Source organism: Canariomyces notabilis, assembly GCF_033297395.1.
Source record: "Canariomyces notabilis strain CBS 508.74 unplaced genomic scaffold N656scaffold_2, whole genome shotgun sequence".
Lineage (NCBI taxonomy): Eukaryota > Fungi > Ascomycota > Sordariomycetes > Sordariales > Chaetomiaceae > Canariomyces > Canariomyces notabilis.
In genome coordinates this window covers 1,784,948-1,809,840 of record NW_027041824.1, presented here as the reverse complement: position 1 = coordinate 1,809,840, position 24,893 = coordinate 1,784,948, and the positions used below count along the sequence as shown (strand labels likewise).

At 55.2% G+C, this 24,893-nt stretch overlaps 14 protein-coding genes and 1 non-coding gene across 15 annotated transcripts; 6 read left to right on the top strand and 9 right to left on the bottom strand.

The window, feature by feature from the left end:
* Nucleotides 1-1,125: 1,125 nt before the first annotated feature.
* N656DRAFT_826414 (uncharacterized protein) lies at nt 1,126-2,227 on the top strand (the record flags this gene model as incomplete). Its single annotated transcript, XM_064818481.1, has 1 exon — nt 1,126-2,227. One exon carries the CDS (start codon nt 1,126-1,128, stop codon nt 1,945-1,947), a length of 822 nt encoding a protein of 273 aa, XP_064674191.1. The 3' UTR covers nt 1,948-2,227.
* On the bottom strand, nt 1,894-3,190 carry N656DRAFT_834443 (DUF396-domain-containing protein). The gene is made up of 3 exons (XM_064818719.1): nt 2,947-3,190; nt 2,631-2,864; nt 1,894-2,574 (listed from the first exon to the last, which is right to left on the bottom strand). Exons 1-3 carry the CDS (start codon nt 3,014-3,016, stop codon nt 2,201-2,203), a joined length of 678 nt encoding a protein of 225 aa, XP_064674190.1. The 5' UTR covers nt 3,017-3,190; the 3' UTR covers nt 1,894-2,200.
* A 135-nt stretch (nt 3,191-3,325) lies between these two features.
* N656DRAFT_842051 (S-adenosyl-L-methionine-dependent methyltransferase) lies at nt 3,326-4,577 on the top strand (the record flags this gene model as incomplete). Its single annotated transcript, XM_064819019.1, has 2 exons — nt 3,326-3,698; nt 3,758-4,577. The coding sequence occupies exons 1-2, from the start codon at nt 3,676-3,678 to the stop codon at nt 4,575-4,577; spliced, it is 843 nt and encodes a 280-aa protein (XP_064674189.1). The 5' UTR covers nt 3,326-3,675.
* Nucleotides 4,578-4,765: 188 nt separating this feature from the next.
* On the bottom strand, nt 4,766-7,407 carry N656DRAFT_745817 (Monophenol monooxygenase; the record flags this gene model as incomplete). The annotated part of the gene is made up of 6 exons (XM_064812912.1): nt 7,076-7,407; nt 6,649-6,944; nt 6,332-6,601; nt 5,971-6,272; nt 5,468-5,894; nt 4,766-5,326 (listed from the first exon to the last, which is right to left on the bottom strand). The coding sequence occupies exons 1-6, from the start codon at nt 7,125-7,127 to the stop codon at nt 4,766-4,768; spliced, it is 1,908 nt and encodes a 635-aa protein (XP_064674188.1). The 5' UTR covers nt 7,128-7,407.
* N656DRAFT_260863 (uncharacterized protein) lies at nt 7,075-7,720 on the top strand. Its single transcript, XM_064809038.1, has one exon. It carries the CDS (start codon nt 7,238-7,240, stop codon nt 7,574-7,576), a length of 339 nt encoding a protein of 112 aa, XP_064674187.1. The 5' UTR covers nt 7,075-7,237; the 3' UTR covers nt 7,577-7,720.
* A 774-nt stretch (nt 7,721-8,494) lies between these two features.
* Nucleotides 8,495-9,812, bottom strand: N656DRAFT_260882 (uncharacterized protein). Its single transcript, XM_064809039.1, has 3 exons — nt 9,650-9,812; nt 8,999-9,589; nt 8,495-8,924 (listed from the first exon to the last, which is right to left on the bottom strand). The coding sequence occupies exons 1-3, from the start codon at nt 9,706-9,708 to the stop codon at nt 8,852-8,854; spliced, it is 723 nt and encodes a 240-aa protein (XP_064674186.1). The 5' UTR covers nt 9,709-9,812; the 3' UTR covers nt 8,495-8,851.
* Nucleotides 9,813-9,832: 20 nt separating this feature from the next.
* On the top strand, nt 9,833-10,611 carry N656DRAFT_261006 (uncharacterized protein). The gene has a single exon (XM_064809040.1). It carries the CDS (start codon nt 9,985-9,987, stop codon nt 10,384-10,386), a length of 402 nt encoding a protein of 133 aa, XP_064674185.1. The 5' UTR covers nt 9,833-9,984; the 3' UTR covers nt 10,387-10,611.
* A 467-nt stretch (nt 10,612-11,078) lies between these two features.
* On the bottom strand, nt 11,079-12,412 carry N656DRAFT_765540 (uncharacterized protein; the record flags this gene model as incomplete). The annotated part of the gene is made up of 3 exons (XM_064813411.1): nt 11,079-11,175; nt 11,222-12,282; nt 12,380-12,412. The coding sequence occupies 3 exons, from the start codon at nt 12,410-12,412 to the stop codon at nt 11,079-11,081; spliced, it is 1,191 nt and encodes a 396-aa protein (XP_064674184.1).
* An 828-nt stretch (nt 12,413-13,240) lies between these two features.
* Nucleotides 13,241-15,247, top strand: N656DRAFT_765539 (glycoside hydrolase family 13 protein; the record flags this gene model as incomplete). Its single annotated transcript, XM_064813410.1, has 1 exon — nt 13,241-15,247. The coding sequence occupies one exon, from the start codon at nt 13,241-13,243 to the stop codon at nt 15,245-15,247; it is 2,007 nt and encodes a 668-aa protein (XP_064674183.1).
* On the bottom strand, nt 15,149-16,668 carry N656DRAFT_811520 (uncharacterized protein; the record flags this gene model as incomplete). The annotated part of the gene is made up of 2 exons (XM_064818375.1): nt 15,149-15,804; nt 15,877-16,668. 2 exons carry the CDS (start codon nt 16,666-16,668, stop codon nt 15,586-15,588), a joined length of 1,011 nt encoding a protein of 336 aa, XP_064674182.1. The 3' UTR covers nt 15,149-15,585.
* Nucleotides 15,357-15,442, bottom strand: N656DRAFT_t17. The gene has a single exon. It is a non-coding gene; the product is annotated as a tRNA-Lys (tRNA).
* A 1,038-nt stretch (nt 16,669-17,706) lies between the features above and the next one.
* Nucleotides 17,707-18,793, top strand: N656DRAFT_794895 (uncharacterized protein; the record flags this gene model as incomplete). Its single annotated transcript, XM_064817352.1, has 3 exons — nt 17,707-17,758; nt 17,818-17,971; nt 18,046-18,793. The coding sequence occupies 3 exons, from the start codon at nt 17,707-17,709 to the stop codon at nt 18,791-18,793; spliced, it is 954 nt and encodes a 317-aa protein (XP_064674181.1).
* Nucleotides 18,794-18,859: 66 nt separating this feature from the next.
* N656DRAFT_261014 (uncharacterized protein) lies at nt 18,860-19,357 on the bottom strand. The gene has a single exon (XM_064809041.1). It carries the CDS (start codon nt 19,199-19,201, stop codon nt 18,926-18,928), a length of 276 nt encoding a protein of 91 aa, XP_064674180.1. The 5' UTR covers nt 19,202-19,357; the 3' UTR covers nt 18,860-18,925.
* N656DRAFT_261290 (Pkinase-domain-containing protein) lies at nt 19,301-21,582 on the bottom strand. Its single transcript, XM_064809042.1, has 2 exons — nt 21,218-21,582; nt 19,301-21,155 (listed from the first exon to the last, which is right to left on the bottom strand). The coding sequence occupies exons 1-2, from the start codon at nt 21,360-21,362 to the stop codon at nt 19,513-19,515; spliced, it is 1,788 nt and encodes a 595-aa protein (XP_064674179.1). The 5' UTR covers nt 21,363-21,582; the 3' UTR covers nt 19,301-19,512.
* Nucleotides 21,476-21,791, bottom strand: N656DRAFT_774921 (uncharacterized protein). The gene is made up of 2 exons (XM_064814369.1): nt 21,590-21,791; nt 21,476-21,534 (listed from the first exon to the last, which is right to left on the bottom strand). Exons 1-2 carry the CDS (start codon nt 21,771-21,773, stop codon nt 21,494-21,496), a joined length of 225 nt encoding a protein of 74 aa, XP_064674178.1. The 5' UTR covers nt 21,774-21,791; the 3' UTR covers nt 21,476-21,493.
* Nucleotides 21,792-24,893: the final 3,102 nt, after the last annotated feature.

The following is a 24,893-nucleotide window of genomic DNA, read 5'->3' as shown; positions in this document are numbered from 1 at the left end:
AGCGCGATGATGTATCTATCACCGGCCAGGTCCCCTTCCGATGAGGACAGCGGAAGGAACCTAAATACCCATCACGATTGCACGTGCAAATACCTCAAGCAGGGCTTGGCTGCGGTGCCACCGTATACATGAACAACAAATGACATCGTCTGTAGCTTGTTGACTTGCTGACCGAAGCCCGAACTGGCTTAATCGGTTTAAAAGCGAAATGTATTGGGTCGCCCCTTGCCACGAGACTGACAACCACGACAACCATTAACTGGGAGGGCTACGGCCAGATCTGTGCCGGTCCACAAGGCAAAATCGAACGGTTGTCCTGACTCTAGAAACAAAACCTATATGATGAGTCCCTGGCGAACTTCATCAAGGCTATCTTCAACTTGACAGAACAATGGAGACCGCTTTATGGCGGGCTACCTCCCCCCTTTCCCGGACAGCGACGCGGCGACTACCCATCGAGAGCTTGATGATGTGGAGGAGCCTGCACTAAGAGAGGCCTGAGACCAAGGCGGCATGCTAGTATGCACAAACCCGCAAGCAAGCACACCTTGGTCGTAGCTGACCGTTTACCGACGGCCAGAAAGGGAGAAAATCGGCGAGCCGTCTGTCGTACTTGAGGCAGCAAACCCATGTGTATCCCACAATAGTGACAAGACCACGTGAGGTCATGGAGGCTGAGTTCCAGTGCTAGGCCTGCATCGCGCGAGACGGCCGGGGTTGACCAGTTTGCTGGCAGAGTGAGCAACATAGCACCGGATCACCAGAGTTTCTGCAAGTTTCCTTTAGGTGGTCTCAGACCGGCGCACCCCGTCGACCACAGCATGAATTCTGAGAAGTGCGCGGGTCAACTAACGGTCAGTTAGGGCGGAGGGGGCCAGATTGAGGACTGATAGGCAGGGATAGACAAATACTAAACACCAGCCGTCCCACGTCCCGCGGATGGAGGCAGGGAGGGAAAATCAACAAGGCTAAGCCGGACCAAACATATAAAGAGTGGAAACCCTTGACCCCAATCCAACTTCTTGAACATCCACTTGGAACCTGAGCGTTGTTGCCTACTGACAGAACCGAGACTCAATAACCTAGCAACACATCCTTCTCCTCAGCAAAGGAAAACAAACAAGAATGGCCTCGCCCCGCGACACCGGGCAGTACGGCAACCTTTGGCTCCCGCTGCTGCCCTTCGACACTCACACGCCAGCACGCAGCAGCCGCAGTCACAGCCCCTTCCCGTCATGGGGCGACCTCACAGCCGCGCAGTCCCGCTACCCCAGGAGTGTGCGGCTGCCGAGCTACTCCCCTCCGCGATCCCGGGCACGACGGGACGACAGCATCAGCCCGCCACCACCCTACCGCAGCCGCAGCCGCAGCCAGAGCCACAGCCCGCGCTCCTCTTCCTCTTTCCCCCCGGGAACGGGGAGGCGGCTCACGAGTCAAAGCGAGCCACGCTACAACCCAGACTCCTACTCGTACGACCACCACCACCACCACGACCACCACCAACCCAGCTACTACTCCTACTCGCCCCGGTCCTCCTCTTTATCGTCCTCCGCCACCACCACGCGCGGCGACTACCCCTACCCCTACTCCGGCTCCGGCACGGCCTACTCCTCCTCCTACTCGTCCTATTCCCCGCGGTCGTCGTCGTCCCTCTCGCTTGGCCGAGGCGCGCCGCTTTCCGCCGGGTGGTATGCCAGGGATAACGAGCCTGCCTGGGTTCCTGTGGGCGGCAGTGCTTCGTCACGCAGTCGTGATGACAGCGGTAGCAATGTTGCTGTTGTTGGTACCGGCCGGCCCGGGCTGAGTCTGGATTGGCTGAGGGAGGTCTCGGGGTTCTATGACCGGCTAGCCGAGGCGCGGGAGGAGGCGGCTCGGAGGGGGCGGCCGGTTGGTGTAGGTTCGTCCGGGGGTAGTGGGTGGCGATGGTGGTCGGGGAGGGGGGCATAGTGGTAAGGAAGGTTGAGGGCTTGAGTTCGTTCTTGGCTTCAGATACTTTGCTTTTTGCGCCTTGAGCTGTATGGTCGGTTAGGTTACTCTCTCCGCCTTTCTTGTATCGGATCAGCGAGAAGGCGGGAATGCATCGTAAGACGGCGAGTGCGGTAGACTTACTAAACTGTCATTACCGCTACGTCACATATCGTTTTCCATGAACGCCTCCTTCATACCCGAAACATAATTTTACACCAAGTTCAGTACCTGTTCAAAGTCGATCATCCGGTCTTTTCCCCCCAAATAAGGCAGTTGTTTCTGCAATTGCCCCCCGAATGTTATCGACCAGAGCCTTCGCCATCCCCTGACCCCGTCTTCGAGCGTTCCCGCCGTCAATACCTCCAGTAGCCATTGAGGGCGTTGACGGCTCGTTGCCCATGGTCGGTAGGATGTTGTCGCTCGCTGATAGGCTGACAAACAGGGAGAAAGGGACCAACCAGACGCACAGGCCAAAGTAAGAAGCGATCTCGGTGAAGGTGGGAATGTCGCTGGGCGTGTCGTAATACGAGGTCATGCTCTCGTAGGCGCGTTCCTGGTGGTGGGAGAAGTGCCTGAACCAGACATAGTGGTTGATCAAGACGAGGACTGCGGACGCGATTGCTTGTCAGCTATTGCTTTGGTCAGAGTGCCGGTGTACCTACCGCATGACGTTAAAAATAAGGGATCCGTGAGCTTGACAAAGGGGAACCGCCGCATATTTCCCAAGTAGATAAAATGGGAGAAGATCCCCAGTGCCGTCGGGAGAAAAGGGAACCTGTCGACGACGCAGAGCAGGAGCTGCAACGCCATGATGGAGTAGATGAGCCTGGTGAGGAAGCGTTTCGCGATGACGGTATGTTCCTCGACGAGCTCAGAAAGGTAGTAAAGCCCCGACGCTGCGATAGGTGCCGCCGGTCAGTACCCTTCAAGAGGAAACAGCACAGAGGTGGCAGCGGAGAAGCTATGATGGGTACACACCTATGGCCAGCGTCATGAAGCAAAAGCCCACGATGGAGCCAACATATCCAAGCAGCGGTAGAATCCACATCTTTCGTATCGGTCACATTCACTTGGCCGAGTTCATAATATCAAACTGGAAATGTTCGAAGAGGTGGAGGGAGCTCTATTTCCAGGGGCTGGTGCAGGTGCAAGTCAAAGTTGCAGGCGCAGGTCAGGGAGTTGCCCTGGAATTGAGATGACGTCCGGTGCACGTATGTACTGTACACGTATTGAATTGGCGGCCGTCAATGACAATCTCGGTGATATCCGGGTTGGACGATCTTATCGATAAGATAGGAGATCCAAAAGATAACCACTTATCGCCCACAATCGCAAATGCGCTTCAACAATTTCGCCCGTGGGCAACAAGCACAGCTTGGGTTGGAAACGGTCCAGTTGCGATCTCCTTCAAAAAACAAAAAGGCACAAATACAGGCCGTAGTCAAGGATATATCCTTCTGATATCCCAGGTCGCACAATTCCGAACGATTGGCTTATTAGTGAGGGTACTCCAGCTGCCGCGGGCCCTGAGGAATCCCTGAACAAGCCCCACCACATCCAATTTTCCGCTGTGTTTCCAAGACCGGGAGTCTTCAAGACTGCGGCCTCGTTCTTTAGATCTTGTAACCCAGACCTCGACGGATTCCTACATACCAAAGCACTCGACCGCTTTTACGTTCTTAGCAGGATCCTGTATACGCCGCCAAGATGTCCCGCCCTGAGGATACCCTGTAGGTCTCTCATTCCCAGATCCAGTTCCCCCGCAATCAGCCATTATTAACACAGCCAGCGCGGCCGACGTCCACTACAACGATGCCGAAGCACGCAAGTACACCACCAGCTCTCGTATCCAAAACATTCAGGCCTCCATGACACGACGCGCTCTTGAGCTTCTGAACCTAAAATCCCCGAGCTTCATCCTCGACATTGGCTGCGGCAGTGGCCTGTCCGGTGAGATCCTCTCGGACGTTCCCGAAGACGAGGGCGGGCCACACGTATGGGTTGGGATGGACATCAGCGCTTCGATGCTGGACGTGGCTCTACAACGAGATGTCGAGGGTGACCTGCTGCTTGCCGATATCGGGCAGGGTGTCCCCTTCCGGCCCGGAACCTTCGATGCCGCCATCAGCATCAGCGCAATCCAATGGCTCTGCAACGCCGAAAACAGCGAGACGTCCCCCGCAGGCCGGCTGACGCGCTTCTTCAATGGGTTGTATGCGGCGTTAAAACGGGGCGGCATGGCCGTCTGCCAATTCTACCCCAAGAATGACGTCCAGAAGCAAATGATCACGTCGGCCGCTGTCAAGGCCGGCTTCGGTGCCGGTCTTCTTGAGGACGACCCGGATACCAAGAACGTCAAGGTCTACCTGGTGCTCACGGTGGGCAGCTCGGCCGTTAGCAACAAAGGAGGTGACATCACGGGTGTTGTCGAGGGCATGGACAACGTCGACATTCTGGACAACCGGAAAAAGGCCAAGAGCGGCAAGGGCGAGATCAAAAAGGGCAGCAAGGCCTGGATCATCAAAAAGAAGGAGCAGATGGAACGAAAAGGCAAGATCGTCAAGCCGACATCCAAGTATACCGGGCGAAAACGGCGGGTTCAATTCTGATCTTCTCTCTCTCGGCTATCGCATAGGGAGGCGTTTTGGGGTCCGGCGACAAAAGCATGGTTATGCCTACTATATTCTTCATTTTTCCCAGCTAAATTCTGATACCCATTCTCCCTTCCAAAAGTCATCTGGTAATGAGCTGGACCTGGTGCCAACCAACGGCCATCACTTTCCAAAACGGAGCAGTCTCAGATGTGCTCTCCAGCCGCCAACCCAGCCGGCTTGCCCTCGGTGATCTCAGGATACACGGTATACTCCCCGGAATACACCGGCAGACCATCCTCCTCCCCGATGGTCACCTCGGTAGACGCCACACTGACCTTGAGGCCGGGGACCGACAGGACGTCCCTCTCCTCGCCATCGAACAGCGCCACCTTCCAGGCGAGCTTGGCCCGCAGGTGGGGCACCACGTCGTCGGGCTTGAGGCTCGCCACCTCGCCCTCGGTAATGTCCTGCAGCAGCGCCGAGGTCAGGGGCACCGTGCCCGAGACCATGAGCTCCTCGGCCGCATCGACGCGGCACTTTGCGCACTGCGTCTCCGTCGCCGACCGCGCCAGCACCGACACGCGCCCCACGCAGTTGAATTCGGTGTCCCAAGTTGAAGGGTCGGACTCGTTGAAGGGACCGAGGAAGACGAGTACCCGGAAGGATTGGTTCAGACCGTGCTTCTGCGCCCGCACGTTGACGATCCAGTCGTGGTATTTGTTGGAGGGGGCTAGGTGCTTGAGCGAGGCAGGGATTGGGTCGGTCTGTGTGGAGGAATCGACGGCGGTTGGGGTGGCTGCTGCTGCTGCTCCTGCTGCCGCAATAGCGGGAGGAGCGGCGGCGGCGGCGGCAGAGGCTGCAAGGGGTTTCTGGGCGTCCTCGGCCGCCTGGCCGTTCTCGGGCACGGTTGCCTTCTCGGGCTCAACCGGCGCTCCGTTAGCCTCTTTTTCCCCGTCTAGCGCCGCCACCAACGAGCTCATGGCAAAGGCGTGCTCCTCGCGCCGGCTCTCGACGTTGGCGACGAAGTTGGCAAACACGTTGGTGCCGTACAGGGCGGTGACGGCGCGGCGGATCGCGGCCTGGTATGTTGGATAATCAGGGTACCGCCACTGCTGCGTCTCCGGGTACGCATACCCGAACGTGGTCGTGTCCCGGATCTGCGCCGACGTCCAGAACTTGGTGCCGGACGCGTCCCAGAAGGGGGTCAGGGGCGTGTTCGCCGTCTGCATTTCGCCCCCGGTTGAGTTGAACGTCGAGTAAGGCGCCGGACGCGGCGACATGTAGCTGTCTGGGTGCAGCTCTTGCCAGATGGCCCAGAGGCGGTCCACGTTGCTGGCAGAAGCAAGCGTTAGCGAATCTATTTTTTTTGTTCTTCTTTCCGAAGCGGCAAAGCTGGAGAAGAACTCACATGTGGTGCAGCCAGAAGAAGGGATCAAACGACGAGACCTCGAGAGACGAGAAATGGCCGCCGCCACCGGTCCGGTCGTGGATCTCATTATGCACGTCCTCCAGACTGCCGAACTCGCCCGGCCGCGTGTTGGGATCCCACCTGTTGTAGCTGAAGGCGTCGAAGTTGGTGTAAGACAGCAGCAGGAGGCCGACGTTGCTGCGCAGCGAGGCCAGTTCGTTGGCAAGGATGGGGGCGACGCGCGCGTCTTGGGACTGGCCCCGGCTGTTCGGGTATCGGACAGTGGCTTGGTAGCGGCTCCACTGGTTACGATGTTAGCACTCGGAAAATGGATAGGTGGTCGACGTCAAAGGCGGCATACCTGCTGAAGATCTCCGGGAGGGACATTTGCCGGGCGGAAGTCGAATCGGTACAGTGGGTTGCTAGTGGATTTGGTCCTGCCATCCACGTCGATTACCTGTATGTTGGGCGATGTGAAGAGGCTTGGAAACGCTGATGCTCCCCGAGGCGGCTGGCTTGCCCAGTCGAAGTAGGGAGCTCGAAAGTCTCTGGCCGCCGCAACGTATCTGTCACGAAGGGCACCGGCTGGGAATTGCCTCGCAACTTCTTGAACGGCGTTATAAAGCGATTGCTGCAGGGTTTGGTCAGTCTTTCACGTCCCAGAATGAGCCGTGGAACGGTTTGAGGGAAACATGCCTCGTAGAGAGCGAGGTATGGACGATGCCAAGTCAGGAACAAGATGGACGAGTGGGTGCAGTACCCTCCAAATCCGCTGGTCGACTGCCAGTTGGTCTGACTGCCGACGCCGTTCCAGGGCTTGTAGGGCATGCCATGGATGCCAGCTATCTGGTAGTACGAGGTCAGTCTGGACTGGTCCTGTCCCTCGAGATTCTTGAGACCGAGGATGTAGAGGTTGAACTGGTCGGGGTAGTTTCGCTCTAGATCGCGAAGCTCCCGACGGACGGGGACGGATCCTGTACTGTGTCAGTCATGGTATCCAAAGGAGCGACGCCGGATGGTTCGGGAAGACTCGGTAAAGGCAGACAAGGCTGATGCCTCAGTCTTACACTCCAGCAGCGCACTGAACGCGACGAGAAAGCCTTACCATTGGGGCCGGGAGAGGTAGAGACCCCGGTGACAGCAATGTTACCGCTCATGGCTGCTCTCTCAGTTTCTCTGCTGATAGAGTTCTTGGGTCTTTTGGATGGTTTGGTATGCTGATACTGGATTTTGTTCACATACTCTCCGCAACTGAAGGCTCAAGACAATGCCAATGACCGACTCAGGAAGTTTTATACTTTGGTCCACCGGTCAACTCGGGGCCTGCTTCGCACTTCGACCCCTCCCGCCCCTACCCCTCACGTTGAGGCGCAGGGCCAGACGGGCCATCAGCGGGCGTGCTGAGTTGAGTGCGGTTGAGTGGTTGGAGGGTGTGTTGGTTGCGTGTTTATGTGTGTACTACACTACATATGTGGTTTCTAGCTCAAACCATTGGCTTAAAGCCTCGATCGTCCAACGCCTCAGCTGTCAGCGCAAGAACCCGGTTAAATCCCCCTTGAGTTGTCCTGATTTGGAAACCTCCCCACGGCTTAGCCCGACTGCTTGAGTTGGGCTTGACTGTAGTTGGTAGAGTGTCGATGGCCTGCATATTTGGCGTAGTGTTAACCACTTAATCCCCTCTTCAACAGCCTAGCGCTAGCCTAAGACCGCCATGGAGAGCTGTATGTAGACAATCACTAGCGGAAGCAACAGCCTTCCATCCAGGGACTCAGGGCGGACATTGATGGTGTAGACCCTCCTGCAGCCCTACTGCAAGATGCTGCTGTTAGAAAGCGGATGCAACCACTGAGAGCTAGGTCCTCGGGAACCCCTCATGCACATGCATGCAGTCGACATTAGCACTTCATTAGCATCGATTCGGTCAGGGTAGCGGTCTGGATTCTGAGTCTGACCGATGTCCGCGCGGCGGCGTGCCGACGAACATGGTCATGAACTCGGATCCCTCGCTGCAGTTCGCATCTTGTCCGCCGTATCCGGCAATGAGCACAGGTATTCGTGTGTTCCAGGGGAATAAGCCTCAATAGGGTACAGATAGCAATTTGAAATCCATGTCTGTGGTTGCACGAAGTCCCATCTCTGTAGGCTGCATTTCCAACAACATTGAGCATGAACCCAACAACCGCAGAATTAATGCTTAGTAGGAGCACTCAGCACACAGACTCGATTAGGAAGGACCCTTTCTTTCTGACACAGATGTTGTGTGACTTGAGACTAGGTTGTCATTGCAGCGGTCTTTGACTGAATCACTTTGCTGGTTCAAGGGCTCTCCTACCTCCTAGGTAGGTCCCAGACTCCTGGACGTACATTTGGCTCTTTAGTAAATTCTCTTCACATTTTAACATATTTGTGTGTGAAGGGAGACAATGGCTAAAGTAAAGGTAGTGTACTCTGGTTACCTAACGTTCAACGTTCAGTCAAAATGCTATGTAGGTAGTATGGGCTCCTGAGTTTGAACAAGGGGTCTATACTTGGAGTAGTAGTGGTAGTAGCTTCAAATGCCAATACAGTGCTATAGGTGTCTAACCACTAAGCTATGAAGCTGGTATGTGTCTCATTTACCGTTCAAGATTTTGTGCCAGCATAAGATAGCCTGTAGCCCTGTTCTGCCCTACACATTTACCCAAGAACCTGGTGTAAGATGTAAAGTACGACCTAGCAATTTGCACCTCAGGTCCCTCTCTGAAGTCCTACTCTTGGTTTGGCCGAGACCTGGAACTCACACATTAGGAATTCTGATTGACATTGCGTTCTTACCGCGGCGTGACGAGTATGTAGCTATATAACGTGGCTTTTGAATGCGTGTAGTTCGTATCGCTCATGGCTATGCAATTTCTGGCGTCCAGGATCCAAGCGCAACAATGACATACGTTGTCACGAGTACGGCGCCCTTATACCTGAAAGCCATCAATAATCATGGTCTCTAAGCAAAGGTTACGAAAGGAACTGCTTGGGGAGGTGAAATAAATACCAGTTTGTCCTTCCACCAGTTCCGGCCATGTAGCTTACGGTCAAGGTGGACAGGAACAGCACAAACACCTGATATGTGTCGAACAATAGGTTCATGTCGACGATTCCAAGCGGCCATGCGATCAAAACCAGTCCCTCTGTGAACAGCAGTGTAATCTGCAAGCTCCTCCCGATAGAAGAATGAACGGCAAAATCCATGTTGTTTAGAATGGCATAAGATATCGCCGTCAGGTCGTTATTCAGGATCGGCAACATGACGAACCCAATGAAGGATTTCGGGATGGATGTACTCTCGATGACAGCATCAATGTTGTCCACGGCAAAGGTTGTGTGGACGCCGATAATCGCTGACGTGACGGCAAAGCTCACAACAAGCAGCCATAACGCACCCTTCTTCGGTCGCTGCTCCTGATCCCGCTGGTGCGCGTATTGAACCCCCTCCGGTTCGAAGAGCTTCTTGTGTGTCTTGAGCTGAAAGACCAGCCAGCCACAGTAGAGCAAAATGAGCATGATGGAGGAACCGCGCGATTGCATCGCGATGGTTCCGGCAGACGCATTCGACAGGATGGACGACGCCGTCGGGATCAGTAGGCTCGTCGAGGTCAGAGTCAGAAGGTCGCCCATCGAAGAGGCTGTCGCTTGAGCTACTAACATATTGCTCCATGCCGTCACCATTAGCGTCACGCATGTGGTAGTAGCCACCCAACACATAGCTCATTCCCGTAACCAGAAGCAGGATGGATACAACACCACCCAGCAAAGATGTCTTGAGCGTCTCAACCTGGCCGCTGCGCAGGAGAAGGATGGAGTGATGAGCAGAACAAGGTTACTGCCAGCCTAAGTCAGGCATCATGAACAAAAATAAATGGCTACTACTCAACGTAAGTAGGTAGGTACCTGAAGGTCATATAGATCAGAGCACCCTTGATATCTCCCAGCAGAGCACGGATACGATGCAGCGCTTGCGAATTTAGGTGCGCAGATGGGATGATAGCCACAAAATTGATGAAGAACACGGCAATCGGATTGGTCTTTGCGCACGCCGTTGCAAGGCCGCCGGGGGTAAGGATGGCGAGGAGCACAAGGGCCCAATATTTGCGCGCGAGACTCGCGAACTTCTCTAGTGCAGACGGGGTCGGTTCTGGAATGAGTAAAGAGACGGCTGGGGCGGATCCAGCCTTAATCACAGGTGCGCCTCCAGCTATCCTTTTGATTTCTCTCCTGACTAAGACACTGAACATGGCCAAAGGATGTCGCAAAGACCCTACTAGTACTAGTCGTCTAGATGGCTGCCGTTGTGAGGTCGCGAGTTTGGTTACAGTACGAAAATCGAAGGACGGGAGCAACTTGGCATGGAGGACTTGCCCAACGGCCGGGTTGACTGCCTAACGGGGAGGAGGTACCTAATGTTAAACAGGTAGCATCGATTCGAAGAGCATTCAGCAGTTCCATCCCTGATCTTGCCCCTTCTAGTATCCAGATGTTGTTCAAGGCTGAAGCCAATCTCGTCTGGCGTCTCTGGCTACAAAATATTCGAAATGCTTTCCCAAAATTCTTTGACCTTGAAGGCTTGAACCCCGTGTGGTTGGGCTCCACCGAGGTATCTGGGGCCCACTTGTCGCCGATAGCTCCGTCGTTCCTCCGCAATTGACTCCGAGGTAGACCGAAATGGGCCGCTCATACAGGACCATGCCACACCACCCAGACTTCCTCCATCCGATGAATTTGGGAGTCTAAGGACTGCAATACTTGCGGTGTGTAGTTGGGTCGTTTGCAAGTTAAGGCACGGATCAAGAGGCGGTTGAAAACAACAATTCCGCTACATTTCATATCATTAACATGGAACAGCACAAAAGAAAGACGAATGCACGCCTGCCGGCCACATCTACCACATACAGTATACAAGTCCACAGCATGCCTCCCCTTGCTCTGTGCCTATCCAGTCTATGCTGCCGGCCAGCCATCTGGCATTCTATATGGGCAATGAGATGTGTCATGCCCGCGAGAGCGCGGATAAGTTGGATGATGTACATGCCGCGCCTAGATCAAGGGCCCCCACTTGATAATAGTTTGAATCCATTTTAGAGCGCCTTCTCCATAGCCTCGAGGATTGCCCGGGTGAACTCGTTGTTGGTGGCCTCGCCGCCCATGTCGCGGGTCCGGACCTTGCTGTGAGGGCTGTTAGCACATGAGGCTTATGACTAGCATGGCCGCTGGAACTTACCCTTGGGCAATGACATCGTAGACTGCGTTGGAAATGCGGTTGGCATGGTCATCCAGGCCGAGGTGGCGGAGCAGCATGGTGCCGCTGAGAAGGAGGGCGGTAGGGTTGGCCTGGTCCTTGCCCTTGATGTCGAGACCGACGTGTCTGCAACCGGGCTCGAAGACGGCGACATCACGGCCCATGTTGCAACCGGGGACAACACCCGGGCCGCCGACAAGTGCGGCAGCAATGTTGGACAGGATACCGCCGTACAGGTTGGGCATGACCATGACGTCGAACTGCTGCGGCCTGCTGACGCACTGCATCGAGGCGTTGTCGACAATCATGTCGTTGCATTGGAGCTGGGGATAGTCCTTGCCCAGCCTATTGAAAGTGTCGCGGAAGAGGCCGTCGGCCAGCTTCATGATGTTGGCCTTGTGGATGCAAGTAACCTTCTTGCGGTTGTTGGCGAGGGCGAAGCTGAAGGCAAACTTGGCGATGCGCTCAGACTTGGTCCGCGTGATGATCTTGAGCGACTCGACGACGCCGGGGACGCTCTGGTGCTCGAGACCGCTGTATTCACCCTCGGTGTTCTCGCGGATGATGCACAGATCGACGTTCTGGTGGCGTGTCTTGAGGCCGGGGATGTTCTTGACCAGGGAGATGGAGGCGTAGATGTCGAGCTCCTGGCGCATGGCCACGTTGAAGCTCTGGTGGCCGGACCGGCTAATAGGCGTGTGCAGAATGCCCTTGAGGCCGAGCTTGTTTCGCCTAAGAGATGCGACGGCCTCTTGGAACGCCTCCTCTGTGCGGCCAGCCGGCGTTGCGTCTGACAGACCGGATACCTCGATCTGCTCCCATGTGATGGGCACATTGTCGGCCTTGAAAATGGTCTTCACGCTCTCGGCAACCTCGGCGCCGATACCATCTCCGGGAATGAGCGTCACCGTGTACTTGCCGCCGTACTTTGTAGGCTTGAAGATATCGGATTGAACGGTCTGGGACGGAGCATCGCTGACGCTGGCGAAACCACGGGCCAAGTTCAAGCGCTGTGAGGGCTGAGCGGCCGCCCTGAGCATGCGCTGTGAAGGAAAGTTAGAGAAATAACCCAACAAGCACTGGCGGGATCCGGCATGCGACAGAGCAACGAGGGGAGGCAAAAATAGGATGAGCACCTACCTGGGCAGCGCGTGCAGAGTTCCTCGACAACATCTTGGGAGATTGGGTCCTGAACATGGCAATTGGCGTGATTACACGAGCGTGCTCTTATGTGTTGAACCTGTGAAGAAGCAAAGTGTTGCAAGGCAAGAAGAGGACCGAAGAGCAAATGCCGCAAAAAACAGAAGCAGTCTTCTCAGTGCCTGCCCACTGCCTTGTTGGCCGAGTTCTTTTCAGTCTCCATCGACCCGGAAGAGTGGGTCACTCTAAAGCGACGCAAAGCCCGCGCTAGGCCTGGAAGGGCTAGCGCAGCTTGTCCCACCTGTGACGTCTGCAAAAGCCGCTGGCATTTTCTAACGCCATTTTCTTCTTATCAGTTGAGTGAAGCCAACTTGGATAAGAAGAGGATAAGCAACATCTCACCAAGACACCAGAACTCTCGAGGCTCGGTCCAACTTCACGACTGAAGTTGCGCATCTTAATGGAAACGCCCAACGATGCGATGGCTCCTGGAGCATTTATCATGGCTTGTCACCAGCAAGTTATTCAGAGCGCGTATTACATCCCGCGGAGGCATGGGCAGCATGTGATAGTCGATAGATATCACGATGGCCTGTCACCGACTGTTCTTTCCAGCTGTCTCACCGCATGGGGCCAGTTGGGGAGCACTTGACTCAGCCCTGACTAGTTCCGAGGACTTGCCTCGCACGGCGTCAGCGATGGCGCTTTCCTGAGGGATTTCAGGGATGTTAGATCCCTCCCAGTTCCCAGCCATATAAACCCAGCTATCAATCGGCACCGGATGCATGGCATGATACCACTGCATTGTCATCGCCCTGTCAACACTTGCTGCTCCATTGATTGAACGATCAGATCCTCGCGATGTACCCCGTCGACATTCTCAACCTACGCCTTGACAATTTCGTCTTGTGGCTACCTGGCGGAACCTCCTCTCCACCCAATCTTGTCATCGGTGTCAAAGACGGCGACGCCTTTGATCAGACTGCCAGAGCACCACTTGCACCTTTCCAGGGCAAGACGTCTTTGTGGGCGCTCAGTCCTGGCTCTATCTCGCCGCCTCTCCAGGACGGGCAAGTCTACCGCTACTGGTTCGAGATCTCGGACACGTCCCTCGAGAAAAGGGGCGTGATGTTGGTGACAGACCCATTTGCTTTCACCGTCGATTACAGCGTGGCCACGACTGCCAACGACAGTGCACTATATCAGCCCGCCTCGGTTATCAAATACCACGATGACAAGCTTTGGCCCTGTGATATCGACGGCACCGAGCCTCAGCTGCCTCCCACTCCTGACCTAGCTGCACTTCCCAGGAATCATAATCTTGTCATCTATGAGCTTCCTACCTCCTGGGCTAGGGCCGGCAACGACTCCCGCGGGATTGAGGTAGATGCCGGAACGTTTGCCGATGTTTTAGCTCTTTTCGACCCAGCGGTCAATGGCAGTCGCTTCGCATCTATATCTGCCGTTCGTGAGCAGGCCATCCTAAGTGACCTGGGCATCAATGCGCTTGAGCTCCTGCCCGTCGCAGACGCAAAGGCCAAGGGCGAATGGGGCTACGCAACAGCTCATTACTTTGCAACCGACTACGATCTTGGTTCATCGTCTGATTTAAGTCGTCTTGTCGGTACGATCCACTCCCAGCATGTCCGCCTCTTTACCGACGTGGTCATGGCGTTTGGGCACGATTCGTACAGCTACATCGACTGGGATACCTTCCACCTGAGGGCTTCTCTGGAACCAAATAACCCGGATAGTTATCAGTCCCATAGGAACAGGGAGCTGAGAGATGGCTATGGAGGGAACCTATGGCGATATATCCGCACCACTCCTTCTTACGACCCGGAGACGGGACAGGGCACGGTAGAGGTACGCCCCTCATGGACATTCCACCGCTCACACCTTGCACGGTGGATGCAGGACTTCGGGGTCGGCGGATTACGGATCGACAGCGTGAACAACATTGCCAACTATGACTTTGTGCGTTCCTACAGGGATCGTGCTTGGGAGCTTTACAACGCAAGATACGGCCCCTCGGCTGACCCGACGAAGTTTCTGGTTATTGGCGAAGAGCTTTCTATGCCAGTGTCCGTCATCCACCAAGGTGCCCTTGACGCTTTGTGGAACGAGCATTGGCAAGGCAGATTGCGGGCAGTCATCTTGGGCGAGTCGGCAAGCGGGGACAATTTCGAGTGGACTGTCCGCAAGCTCGTGGACTGCAGGCTGGACGACATCAACGGCGCAAGCTTTAGGGAGGGTATTCAAGCAGTCAACTACATCACGTCGCACGATATAGAGGGACTCCGCAAAGAACGGCTGTACAACTTCTTGGTCAACAACGGCATATCGGACATTGAAAGGAGGGCTAAACTGGCGTTTGCGCTGCTGCTGACTAGTGTGGGAATTCCGATGATCTTTGCAGGCGAGGAATTTGCCGACCAGATGGATCGCAGCGTCGACATGGGCAAAAAGCAGACCGATCCGGTCAATTATGCCCGGAAGGATGAAGGAGGGTGGCGCCAAGAGTTGTTTCGATATGTGGCGAACCTGGTAAAGTTTCGGACAGTGTGCCCTGCTCTGGGCGAGAACGAGACCGATTTTTTCCATGTCAGCGAGGCTCGCGGGGGAAAGATCATGGCCTGGCGGAGAGGCAAGGTTGGTGACGGCAAGCAACCGGTGCTTATTGTTGCGAATTTTAGTAATGAGAGTACGTCTGGTTCGGAATATGTGATCCCCAACTGGCCCGGCAAGGGCGAGAGCGGTTGGCGAGAGATATCGCAAGGCAGAGACGTTCCGGCAGAGTGGTTTGGGCGCGAACCCTTATTTCCTTGGGAAGCGAAGATCTACACTCGCTGGGTCGGAGAAGCCTAGATACGCAGCTCCTTTGCGCAAAGGATATGACATAGAAGGGGGCGTATTTATTAGCGATACCCGAGGGGAATAAATGACGAGCAAAAAAATCAAGTCGCGACGGGAATTGAGCCCGACGTGGGGGTCGAACCCACAACCTTGAGATTACGGAGAACCCATAAGAGTCTCACGCTCTACCGATTGAGCTAGCCGGGCAGGCTATCTGAATTGATGACAGCGGATCCAAACTGCCCACCTAAGAAGAAGAAACTTGCAAACCTCCCCCTTTTCCAGACAAAAACTCAGGGAACTCAGAGATCCAAGTCCCAACAGAAGCTCAGAAGAAGCAAATATTGGCATCACAGGGTCTTGAACTCGGTATCCCTTCGAAAAGTCCACCCGCTATAAGTCGACACGAGGTCATATCCCAGGGTGCCCTCAATGAGGGCCACCAACATGGGAGCTGTGACCTGGAATTGACTTGTGTATCTGGTCTCTTGGGTGCTAAGGACCAGCCGATCAAACATCTCGCCCATTCCAAACGCCGATTGGTGAAGTATGATCTGGACTGCAGGCGGCTTGACGGATTACGGTCAGCATGTGCCCGAGGCTGGCTCTGGATCATCAACAGGGAGTCGGGGACTCTTTACATTGGACGTATCATGGTGGTTGATGCGGCACCACCGCTTCAGATAATCGGAAAGGAACTGCAGGGATGGACTGTGGCTGCATTGAAGCTCAATGTGTCTGTTTCCTTCGTGCATGGTGAGGTGGTAGGGCGGTTGAGTCAGGAGCAGATCAGGCCGGGGCATGGACGCCACGCTGGGGAGAAACTCGGTCTTGGGCCGCGCCGCTGGTCGCGCACTCTTGGGGTGGTCAACCACCAACGGCTTGCCGGTCTCGCCGTCGACTTCTACGCCAGCCCAGTCATCCGCGGCTCCCGCGGTCTTGTCTGGCAGTTGAGGCTTCTTGTTGGAGTCGAAGCAAGCAAGAAGGTCGCCGCGGAAAGTGGGAAACAATGCCGCTGCGCGGTAGACCTGCTTCTTGGGGAGACTGACGACGAAGGCACTACGCTGCTCCGACCACGACGACGAGGCCTTGTCTGAGGGCGCAACCTCGACAATCACCCGCAAGCGCACGGGGACCTTTTCAAGAACAGTGTCTGTCCATGACTCGTTCGCCGGATCTTCCAGCAGTTCCATCATGCTCTTGATCCAGACCTGGACACAGTCGGCGATGACGGCGACAAGGTTGCCCTTGTCTTCGTAGAAGTCGTCCAGCTCGGCGATGAGGAGGTTCCATTCCGGCTCTACGACGACGTCGTGTCCGAGGAGAGCCTCTAGGTCCTTAATGGCTTTCTGAAGCGGGCCATCCTCTTTGACCCAGTGGTCGCGGATGCCGACTTGGACTTTGAGTGGTCTGTTGGTGTCTGGGTTAGCCATGTGCACAAGGAAGGTTAGAAGGGTGCATACAGTGAGGGCATGGTTGAGTACTTGAGTTGCTGGGTTATTGCAGGTTTACAAACTCGAGAGCGAGAGAATCGGTGGACTCAGTTTGTCAGAATATCCATCTCTCATGCCATCCATCGGCTGGTCGTGAATCCATGGCCATTTTAAAGCCATCTCGGCCCTCATCAACGGAGGCAGCTTGTCTTGACCACCCCAGATGCAGTAACCCCCTGAAAGACATAAACATGCTCCCAAAACGCAGAGCTGAATGCCGGGGTTTGTCTTGGCGACGCCCAGCAGGTCCTTCTGCAAGCCACAGTTTTGGCGATGGCGGGGACAAACCTCATTGAGAAGCTGAGCTCGTCGCCGTTGGACTGCAGCGGGTTGAGGACTTCCCGTGTCCCGTTCCACACATTCATCACCCCTCATCGGACCGTCATCTATTTTGTTGTACAAGTACAGTAACCACAAAGCAAGAAACCCTCGCTGCCACACCATCTCTCTCGATTTCAGTGCATGCCGCATCAAAGCACCCCCTGCACGGTGCTCCAAGCCTCTCCAACCCCTCCTTAGATTAGACCGCCGGCTCAACCTCCTCATTTTCACCACCACAGCGGTGAGAATCTTTCCTTGTGGTGTGCCTCCTGCAGCAAGGACCATGGATCACAGGTCGTTGTGTGACTCTCCCCCTGATCCTAGCATCTGCCTGAGATTTCCCATCATGACTACCAGTGCGAAGGCGCCGGCATTGGACTCACGACCTACCGGAGTCTGTGCTTAAGCTACAGGGTCTAGAAAGGCATCCCGAATCGTACATGCCTAGTGTGGCTTCACTTCAGCCCCGTGGTCAGGCAGTTTGACAGATGCTCCTGAATGGCTGGGCATGGGGGGTCTAGTGCTTTTTATGGGAAGAGTTTTGAGTATAAATGAGGTCAAACTCTGCTTCGCTGAGATGAGACTGTGGCATTCCTGTCGTCAACACTGGCGTCGTCAATTCCAATTAATACGTCAAAGACTATCCATCTTAGCACCATGGGCCGTCTCCCGCCTGCTGACAAGCTCCCACTTGCCGTGCGCAAGAATGGTAAGAAAGATACCAAGACCACTCCATCCGTGCTTGAGCATACTAACAACTGTTCTCAGTCCGCGATGAATGGGAGAACAATAAGGCCGACCTGGAGAGACAGCTCTCCGAAGTCTTGGGCACTCCCTGGACCATCGACATCAACCCAAACAGCATCTGGCCCTATCATGGAGATGGGTACGCCAAGGACTCGCTCGGAAGCTGTATCAAGAGGTACGAGCACCTAGCTACATACCTTCAAGTTAGTACTTATATCTCCCCATATCAGAAGACTAATCAGCCCACAGCTACATCGAGGGCGCCATTTTCCAACTAAAATACGTCGGCGGCAAGCTCAGCCTCGCCGACTTCAACAACGAGCTCAACGCCATCTGCCACGCGCACGTGCTGACGCTCGACCTGGAAGATTCCGACCCGCCGCGCTTCTCATACGGCGGGTGCGACGTCACAGACGACGGCAAGCTGCGCATCCTCTTCGTCGAGGGCTACCTCGGCACCAACATGGACTACTGCCTGCAGGACTCGGTCCTGATCCCGGCCCTCAACGCCGCGCCACCAGGCCCGACCGCTGACAAATCCAACCCCCTGAGCTTCCTGGCGCGCATCAACATCCGGCTCGAGTACGACGCCAAAATCGACGACGTGCGCAGGACCATCGCGACGCTGCTGGGCAAGCCCGAGGAGCAGGTCACGCTGAACCCAAACTTTGCCGACACCTTTGCCAAACTCAGGGCCGCCGGCAGCAACGCGCCAAGTGATTGGGAGAAGAACTTTGGCGAGTCCATGTACCGCTATTTCGACGCGCTGGCGTTTCAGATGAAGTACATCAAGGTGGGCGAGGACGACATGGTGCGCGAGGGCCTGCTCGAGGCCGTCAGCACAAACGAGTACGCGTTCCGTATCGTTGACAAGCTCCGGTACGAGTCGTACTGCGAGGTGGTTGTTGAGGACGGGGTGCTGTATCTGCAAAGCACGGCTTCCACCTGGGGAATCAACACCGACTATGTTGCCTCGAAGCTGATGGATCAACTGTAAGTCAGAGAGGGTATTGAAAGGGGGAGAGGTACAGCATGTGCTAGGAATTGCCTGTCGATGTCTCTTCTAGACGTACCATCCTAAGGTGCTGAATGTATCTCCATCGTGGCGTCCGAGTGCTCGAGTTCTCGATTATCCGCCCTTGTCAGTTGTGTTCCTTCCGTAAGCCAATATGTAGCGTTGAACAAGGCATCCTGTCTCCTCAAGAAAATCTGCGCGACAGGACAGGCAGACGTACACACAACAGGTGAGAACAGCAACAAACCGCCCTGCGATGCGAACCTCAGGAGTGACATTCCACATCCCAACACTCCCTGCCCATTCCCACGTGCTCATGAACAACAAACCACAACATACACAGACGGTACAAGGGCATATCCCGAGTTGGCACATGTATACCCTCGTCATAGCTTAGACCCCAAACGAAGCAAAAGCCGACGGACCGACTAAAAAGTACAAGACAAACAAGTGACCGTGCTCATAAAACACATATCAAACGGCCAAAGCCAATACTCGACGCAACCCTGAAAACACTCCAACTTCTCTGCCTCTGGGTATCTCTCCTGCCTCACTCAGCCTCAACCTCTTTCGGCCCCTTTCACTCTGGTGTTGCAACAGAACGCACCATCACAGACCCTCTTTCCGGACCAACCCGACAAATAAAAGCAAGTATAAGACGTAAACAAAGGAACCTCAAACGAGCGACCAAAGACAGGGTATCAAGCCTCCTCATCAAGCGGCTCAACCCTTACCAAAATCTCCTCCAACAAACCCTCCAGAAAAGTCCCCACATCTTTCCCCATGCCCACAGGCTCGGATTTATCAAAGTGGTCGATTTCTTTGCAGACATGAGCGAGCTTGTACACAAGCTTGCGGATCTTGTCGTGGGCGGCCTCGGCGCGCTGCTGTTTGGGCGTGACGGGTTGGTCCGGGCGGTACGCTTGTTGCAGGTTGATCTGCCTGCGCTTGAGAGCCTCCTCGAGGGCGGGAAATATGACGTCGTTGAGAGCGTCGAGGTCGCCGTTCGGGTTCGCGGGCGCAGGGGTCGGGAACGAAAGTGGGTTCGCGGACGACGGCGGCGCATCGGGCCCGCTAGCTGCCGGGCGGGGAAGTTCCTTGGAAATTAGGGGTGGGATGTTCATGTTCTGCCGGAAAGAGGAGGGGTTGTTATGCATCGTGGGCTGAGATGCGGGCTGCTGTTGTGGCTGGTTTGCGGGCTTCTGAGATCCTGGAGGAGGCTGTGAGCCTCCCCGGAACGGGGGTATCTCGGGAATCTTCATCGAGACTAGGGTTGATGAAGACGATGCCGGGTGCAAGGGCGACGGCTGGGACTGTTGCTGGAAAAGACCGGGTTGCCCCCGGCTGCTTCTCTGAATGGCTGAACCCAGGTTCATCACGCCCATATCTCGCTGCAGCTGTTCCTGCAGTACTCGATCGTAGTCTGGTGAGCTGCCCCCCGGGACCGGCGGTACGGGCTTCGACATGAGCGATGCGCGGGGGGTTTCGGGCCCTGATGGCTGCTTTTGCGGCGAGGGTGGCAAGGGGACCTTGCTCGGCGACGGGGGCGCACCGGATGCAGACGGAACCGGTTTTCTTTGGGGAGAGACCTGCCTGGTCGTGCCACTCCCGCTAAACGCTTTGAGAGTGTCTCGCGTATCTGCTGCGTACTTGGTTGGGCTTGGCTCCCGTCTCCTCTCGCCATAGTCGTCTGAGCTTTCTGATGTCCTGGCCGACCTAGCGTTTGTCGCCGACTCGCCCATGGGGTTCAGTAAGCCTGGCCTATGAATCATGTTGCCGCGGTCGCCAACCAAGCGCACGGTTCCAAAATCCCACATGTCCTCGTCAGCGGGATTCTTGTTCTCGGATTGATCCTCGTCGTCCCCGGCTAGGGTCTCTTCGTCATCCTGCTTATGGGTGACGGCCCACCGGTTATACCGCTCAATAAGCTCCGTCAGATAGCTTGTCTTTTTCGCCCTTCTAATAAAAGGGTGCTTTAGCAGCTCCTTTGCTGACGGCCGGTCTTTGGGGTCGCGCTGCAGACACAACTCGATGAAGTCTTTGAAGGCCTTGGTAAAGTTCCCGTCGAGCCTCGGCGGGGGATTCTTGGGGATCAAAAAGAGCACCTTCATGGGATGAATATCTGCGTACGGAGGCTCGCCATTGGCAAGTTCCAAAGCGGTTATTCCCAGAGACCAGATGTCTGCCTTGTGGTCGTAGCCGCTCTGCTTGATCACCTCGGGTGCCATCCAGAATGGGGTTCCGACGAAGGTATTCTTCTTGGTCATGGTTGCCGATAGCTGGCCGGAGACACCGAAATCAGCCAGCTTCACCTGGCCATTCGCTGCGAGGAGGACATTGGCCGCTATGCAAGGTTAGCAAGAGCTCGATGAAAGCTCAGCAGGCGGGGCGCGGGGCCCTCCGTACCTTTGACGTCTCGGTGTAGCTTCTTGTCTGAATGCAGATAATCGAGGCCGAGCAACAGCTCTCGGACGATGATGGCAATATATTCCTCGCCGATCAAGCCCGGCTTCATCAGGTCGGCGCAGCTGCCACCAGAGCAAAACTCCATGACGATCCATAACTCGGCACCCTTGGCGTAGGAGCCGTAGTATTTTGTGACATAAGGCGATTGGAGTTCGGAGAGGATGGCAATCTCCTGGATGATATCCTCGACCTCGTCTTCAGCACTCTCTATGTCGATCACTTTGATGGCAACGGCCTGGCCTGTGCGCTTGTCCACCCTACCCAGTTATCAGCCAAAGGGATTGGGTATTGGAGCGGGTTGGGACTGAATACCCTTTGTAGACCTTGCCAAAGCTTCCTCCGCCTGGGTTTCTATCAGCTGGCGGTGTCTTCCCATAGCATGGAACCGTTTCTGGGGCGAGGTAAACCAACCAATGCAGTATTCCTTCGTATACAGCAACGCCGGATCGGGTGAGCCCTCGGCGTCGTCGTATTCCCTGTTCTCGCGATCCGCCATGGTGATGTCGTCTATCTCTTTCTCGGCCAGGCAAGTGAGACAAGGTTGTTGGTGCCGGCAGCAGACAAGTGGCTCATGTGCCCCAAGTAGCTTATATACTGCCAGGGACGTTCGATGTAGCCGATAGAGATGGCAGGCGCTGATCGTGCGAACGGCAACAGCAGCGGAGATAAGATGCGGGATGGGGTGCTTGGAGATTTGGTTAGCTTGGTTGGCTTTCGAGATGCGCAATCGAGCGAGTCGCAATTTAGCGTTAGGTCGACTGTGATTTGGCTAACTGTGATCGGAGAGCGAAGCCAGGGAAGGAAGCGCTGCAGAGGTCTTGGTTAGCTGTCCGTCGGCCATGAACGGTATGATATGCTGCCTGCTAAGCAAAAGGTAAATAAGGTTTGGCTGCGCGCAAATCCAGGCCGCCAAATGGTGTAAGTGTTTCGTTGTTGGAGGGCATGTGCCTTCATACCTCTGTACAGTACAATTGACCTTCGGCGCTAAAACAGTAGGCGAAGATCAGAGAATGCGGAAATGCAGCACAGCAAATGAAGGCTTAAGATTGTCAGACGTGAGCTTTTCTACACCGCGGAAAGAAAATCAAGATATGCGGGATAGCGGTCTTCGTTGCACATGCATCACGGTGTGTTTGGGTGCTCCAGTCGAGTCCCGGACAGTGCGGCGTGGGGCTGACCCTGGAGCAACCAAATGGCCAAGGAACTTGTGTTTACTTCAGGCAGGCGTTGCTCCCCCGCTTCCCGCCTGCCCCAGCAGCGGTGTCAGGGGTAATCCTAGCCATGCTTGGTCGACTGAGCCCCACCTTTAGGGCGGCGGGGCATCTTAGCGGATCGACCCAGGGACGGGAATCTCCAGGGACACAACATCAGATGCCGCCTCAGAGCGCCGAACCAGACGTCTTCCCAAGAGCGAGAAAACCGTATGTACTGTACATACCTGATTCGGAATACTACAACAACATTCTCGATTTGCCTTGTTTTGCTGAATACACAGCTTTACGATGAACAAAGTGTCATTTCGCCAACCAGAAAGGAAACCAGGAGCATAAGCTCTGGTAGCCATCCGCTTGAAGATGGGAAAGCGCGGAATGGGCATGGAAAACATGAATATTGCCAGCTGCAGAAGATGCCAGGGATGGGAAACCCGAACTGGGTTGACACGACGTTGGCGCAGGTGTCTCGGTCATAGGCATGCACAGGGGCTCGCGCGGGTAAACATCTCAATCTGTACGAAGTAGCTCCCCGGCCATGAGCCGCTTAGGCGGATTTGTCGGTCGCCTTGGGAAACTTCATGTCCATCGCCGACCTGTTAGACCACCTGCCTGCAAAGGACTCACTTTCTGTTGGATCCTTACCTCTCCCGTGCAACCGATTTCCTTCTGAGCGACGGTCAGCCTCGGATTCAACTTTTTCTAATATCGGCGCAGAGTCACGAGTGTTGGGCAAATACTGAAGACGGATTCTTGCAGTGTTCTTGCACCCTACGGATAATATCTTGCTGAATAGTCTCGCCAAGGCACTCTGGATCCTGGGATCCATATACATCTCCGGGGGGATGTCATAACGGCGAGCACCTGCAGGGACGAGAGTCTGCGCGTAGTGGATACACCACCTAGTTATCTATCTGAGCGCGGCGGCAGCGACGGATCCGGCCGTCGGTTTTTCTCCAGCCTTCGGGCGCGCCGCCAGGGGCTTCAGACGGCCAAGCTCGTGGTTGCAGGCATGCTATACAGCGCCCTGCCAACCTCACCCTTGCGCTCCAATACTGGGTCTTCCTCGACGGTGGGCTCCTGTAGGTGTCGTAGGAAGTACTGGCGGAAACAAGGAGCGTTCAGTAGCTCCTTGCACGCCTCATCCAGCTTCTCCCTTTGCGCCAGGTCAGTTTTGGTCCATTGGACCGCTTGGTGATGTCAAACAGGTTCTGGGATTCCTGTAAATCCTCTATCGACAATCCATCGGGGGCGGTGGAGGCGCCTGCGAATCCTGGCTGCCAGCGTTGCTGGCGCCAGTCAGTTGTTTACATTGGCGGTTAAGAATTACAATCTTCCACCCCACCCCCCAACGTCAAGTTCATCCCATTAATACAAAGGCTGATCCAACTATTAGATGAAAGGGGGGCTTGTCCTTCACATTTTTTTTTTACGTTTTCTCGAAGCCCTCTACATAGATCGTTGCCCAGTCGATAAAAGAGAATCTACTCGACAGGACGTCAGCAAACGAAGCTTGAAGGTCATTTTTCTTCGGATAGTGCTTGCTATTCCTTTCCTATTGCCCGGAGGCAGCCCGCCGTCACCTCAAGCCAGGCCATGCCAAACTCAACAACCCTAACAGGTAGTTGACGAACACCGTGCTTCAGTGTGTCTACTATAGTGAAGGGTACGGTGATTATCCTTCAGCGATGGGCATTGGGCTTGGGATACCAGGCCTGTTGAAGCCGGCTTGATGTTCAAGACGGCCAATCCTGCCGCCAACCAATGTTGTCCACACCTGGGCTTTCCCCCATGCTCCTGGGACTGTTCGCAGCCCGCAGGTCCGCTGCAGTGGCCCCGTCTTTTACGACGGTCCGAGTAGTCGGGAACCTTGGTACGTTTGCCCTGATCCATATGTTGCCTGTTCTGGGCTTCGATCAAGTTGGCCGCCAGTCCCTCGATTTGCGATCTGTGGCCCCGTTAGCTGGTGACAACTAAAGCGGTTGATCCAGGTTGAAGCGAACCTATCTTTCAGTTGTTGCGTGCTGCAAGACCTTGAGGTGCTGGATACTATACAATTCCGAGAAGAAAGGGATCTGGTTGCTTTATCTCAGGTAGTCGTGTTCGCCGCCGTCGTTGTGGGCAAAAAACCAGCGCCGGTAAGCTGGCACCGCTACCGAGATACGGTAGAACGAGCTTAATCAACTATGAGCTACTTGGCTTAGCGAAGGATATAGAGCGATGAGTTTTAATGCCAGATCTCTTCTCTGTTAACAGGAAGGGTACCACGGTAACGGGGTCGAGGAGGCTTTCTACACGACCGATCGTGTGATGACGATGATGGTAAGATCCTGCTGCGCATCTTCAAAGCAGCCAAGAGCACGATGGAGAGAAGCAAACGGTTGGGACCTCGAAGGCAAGACAGT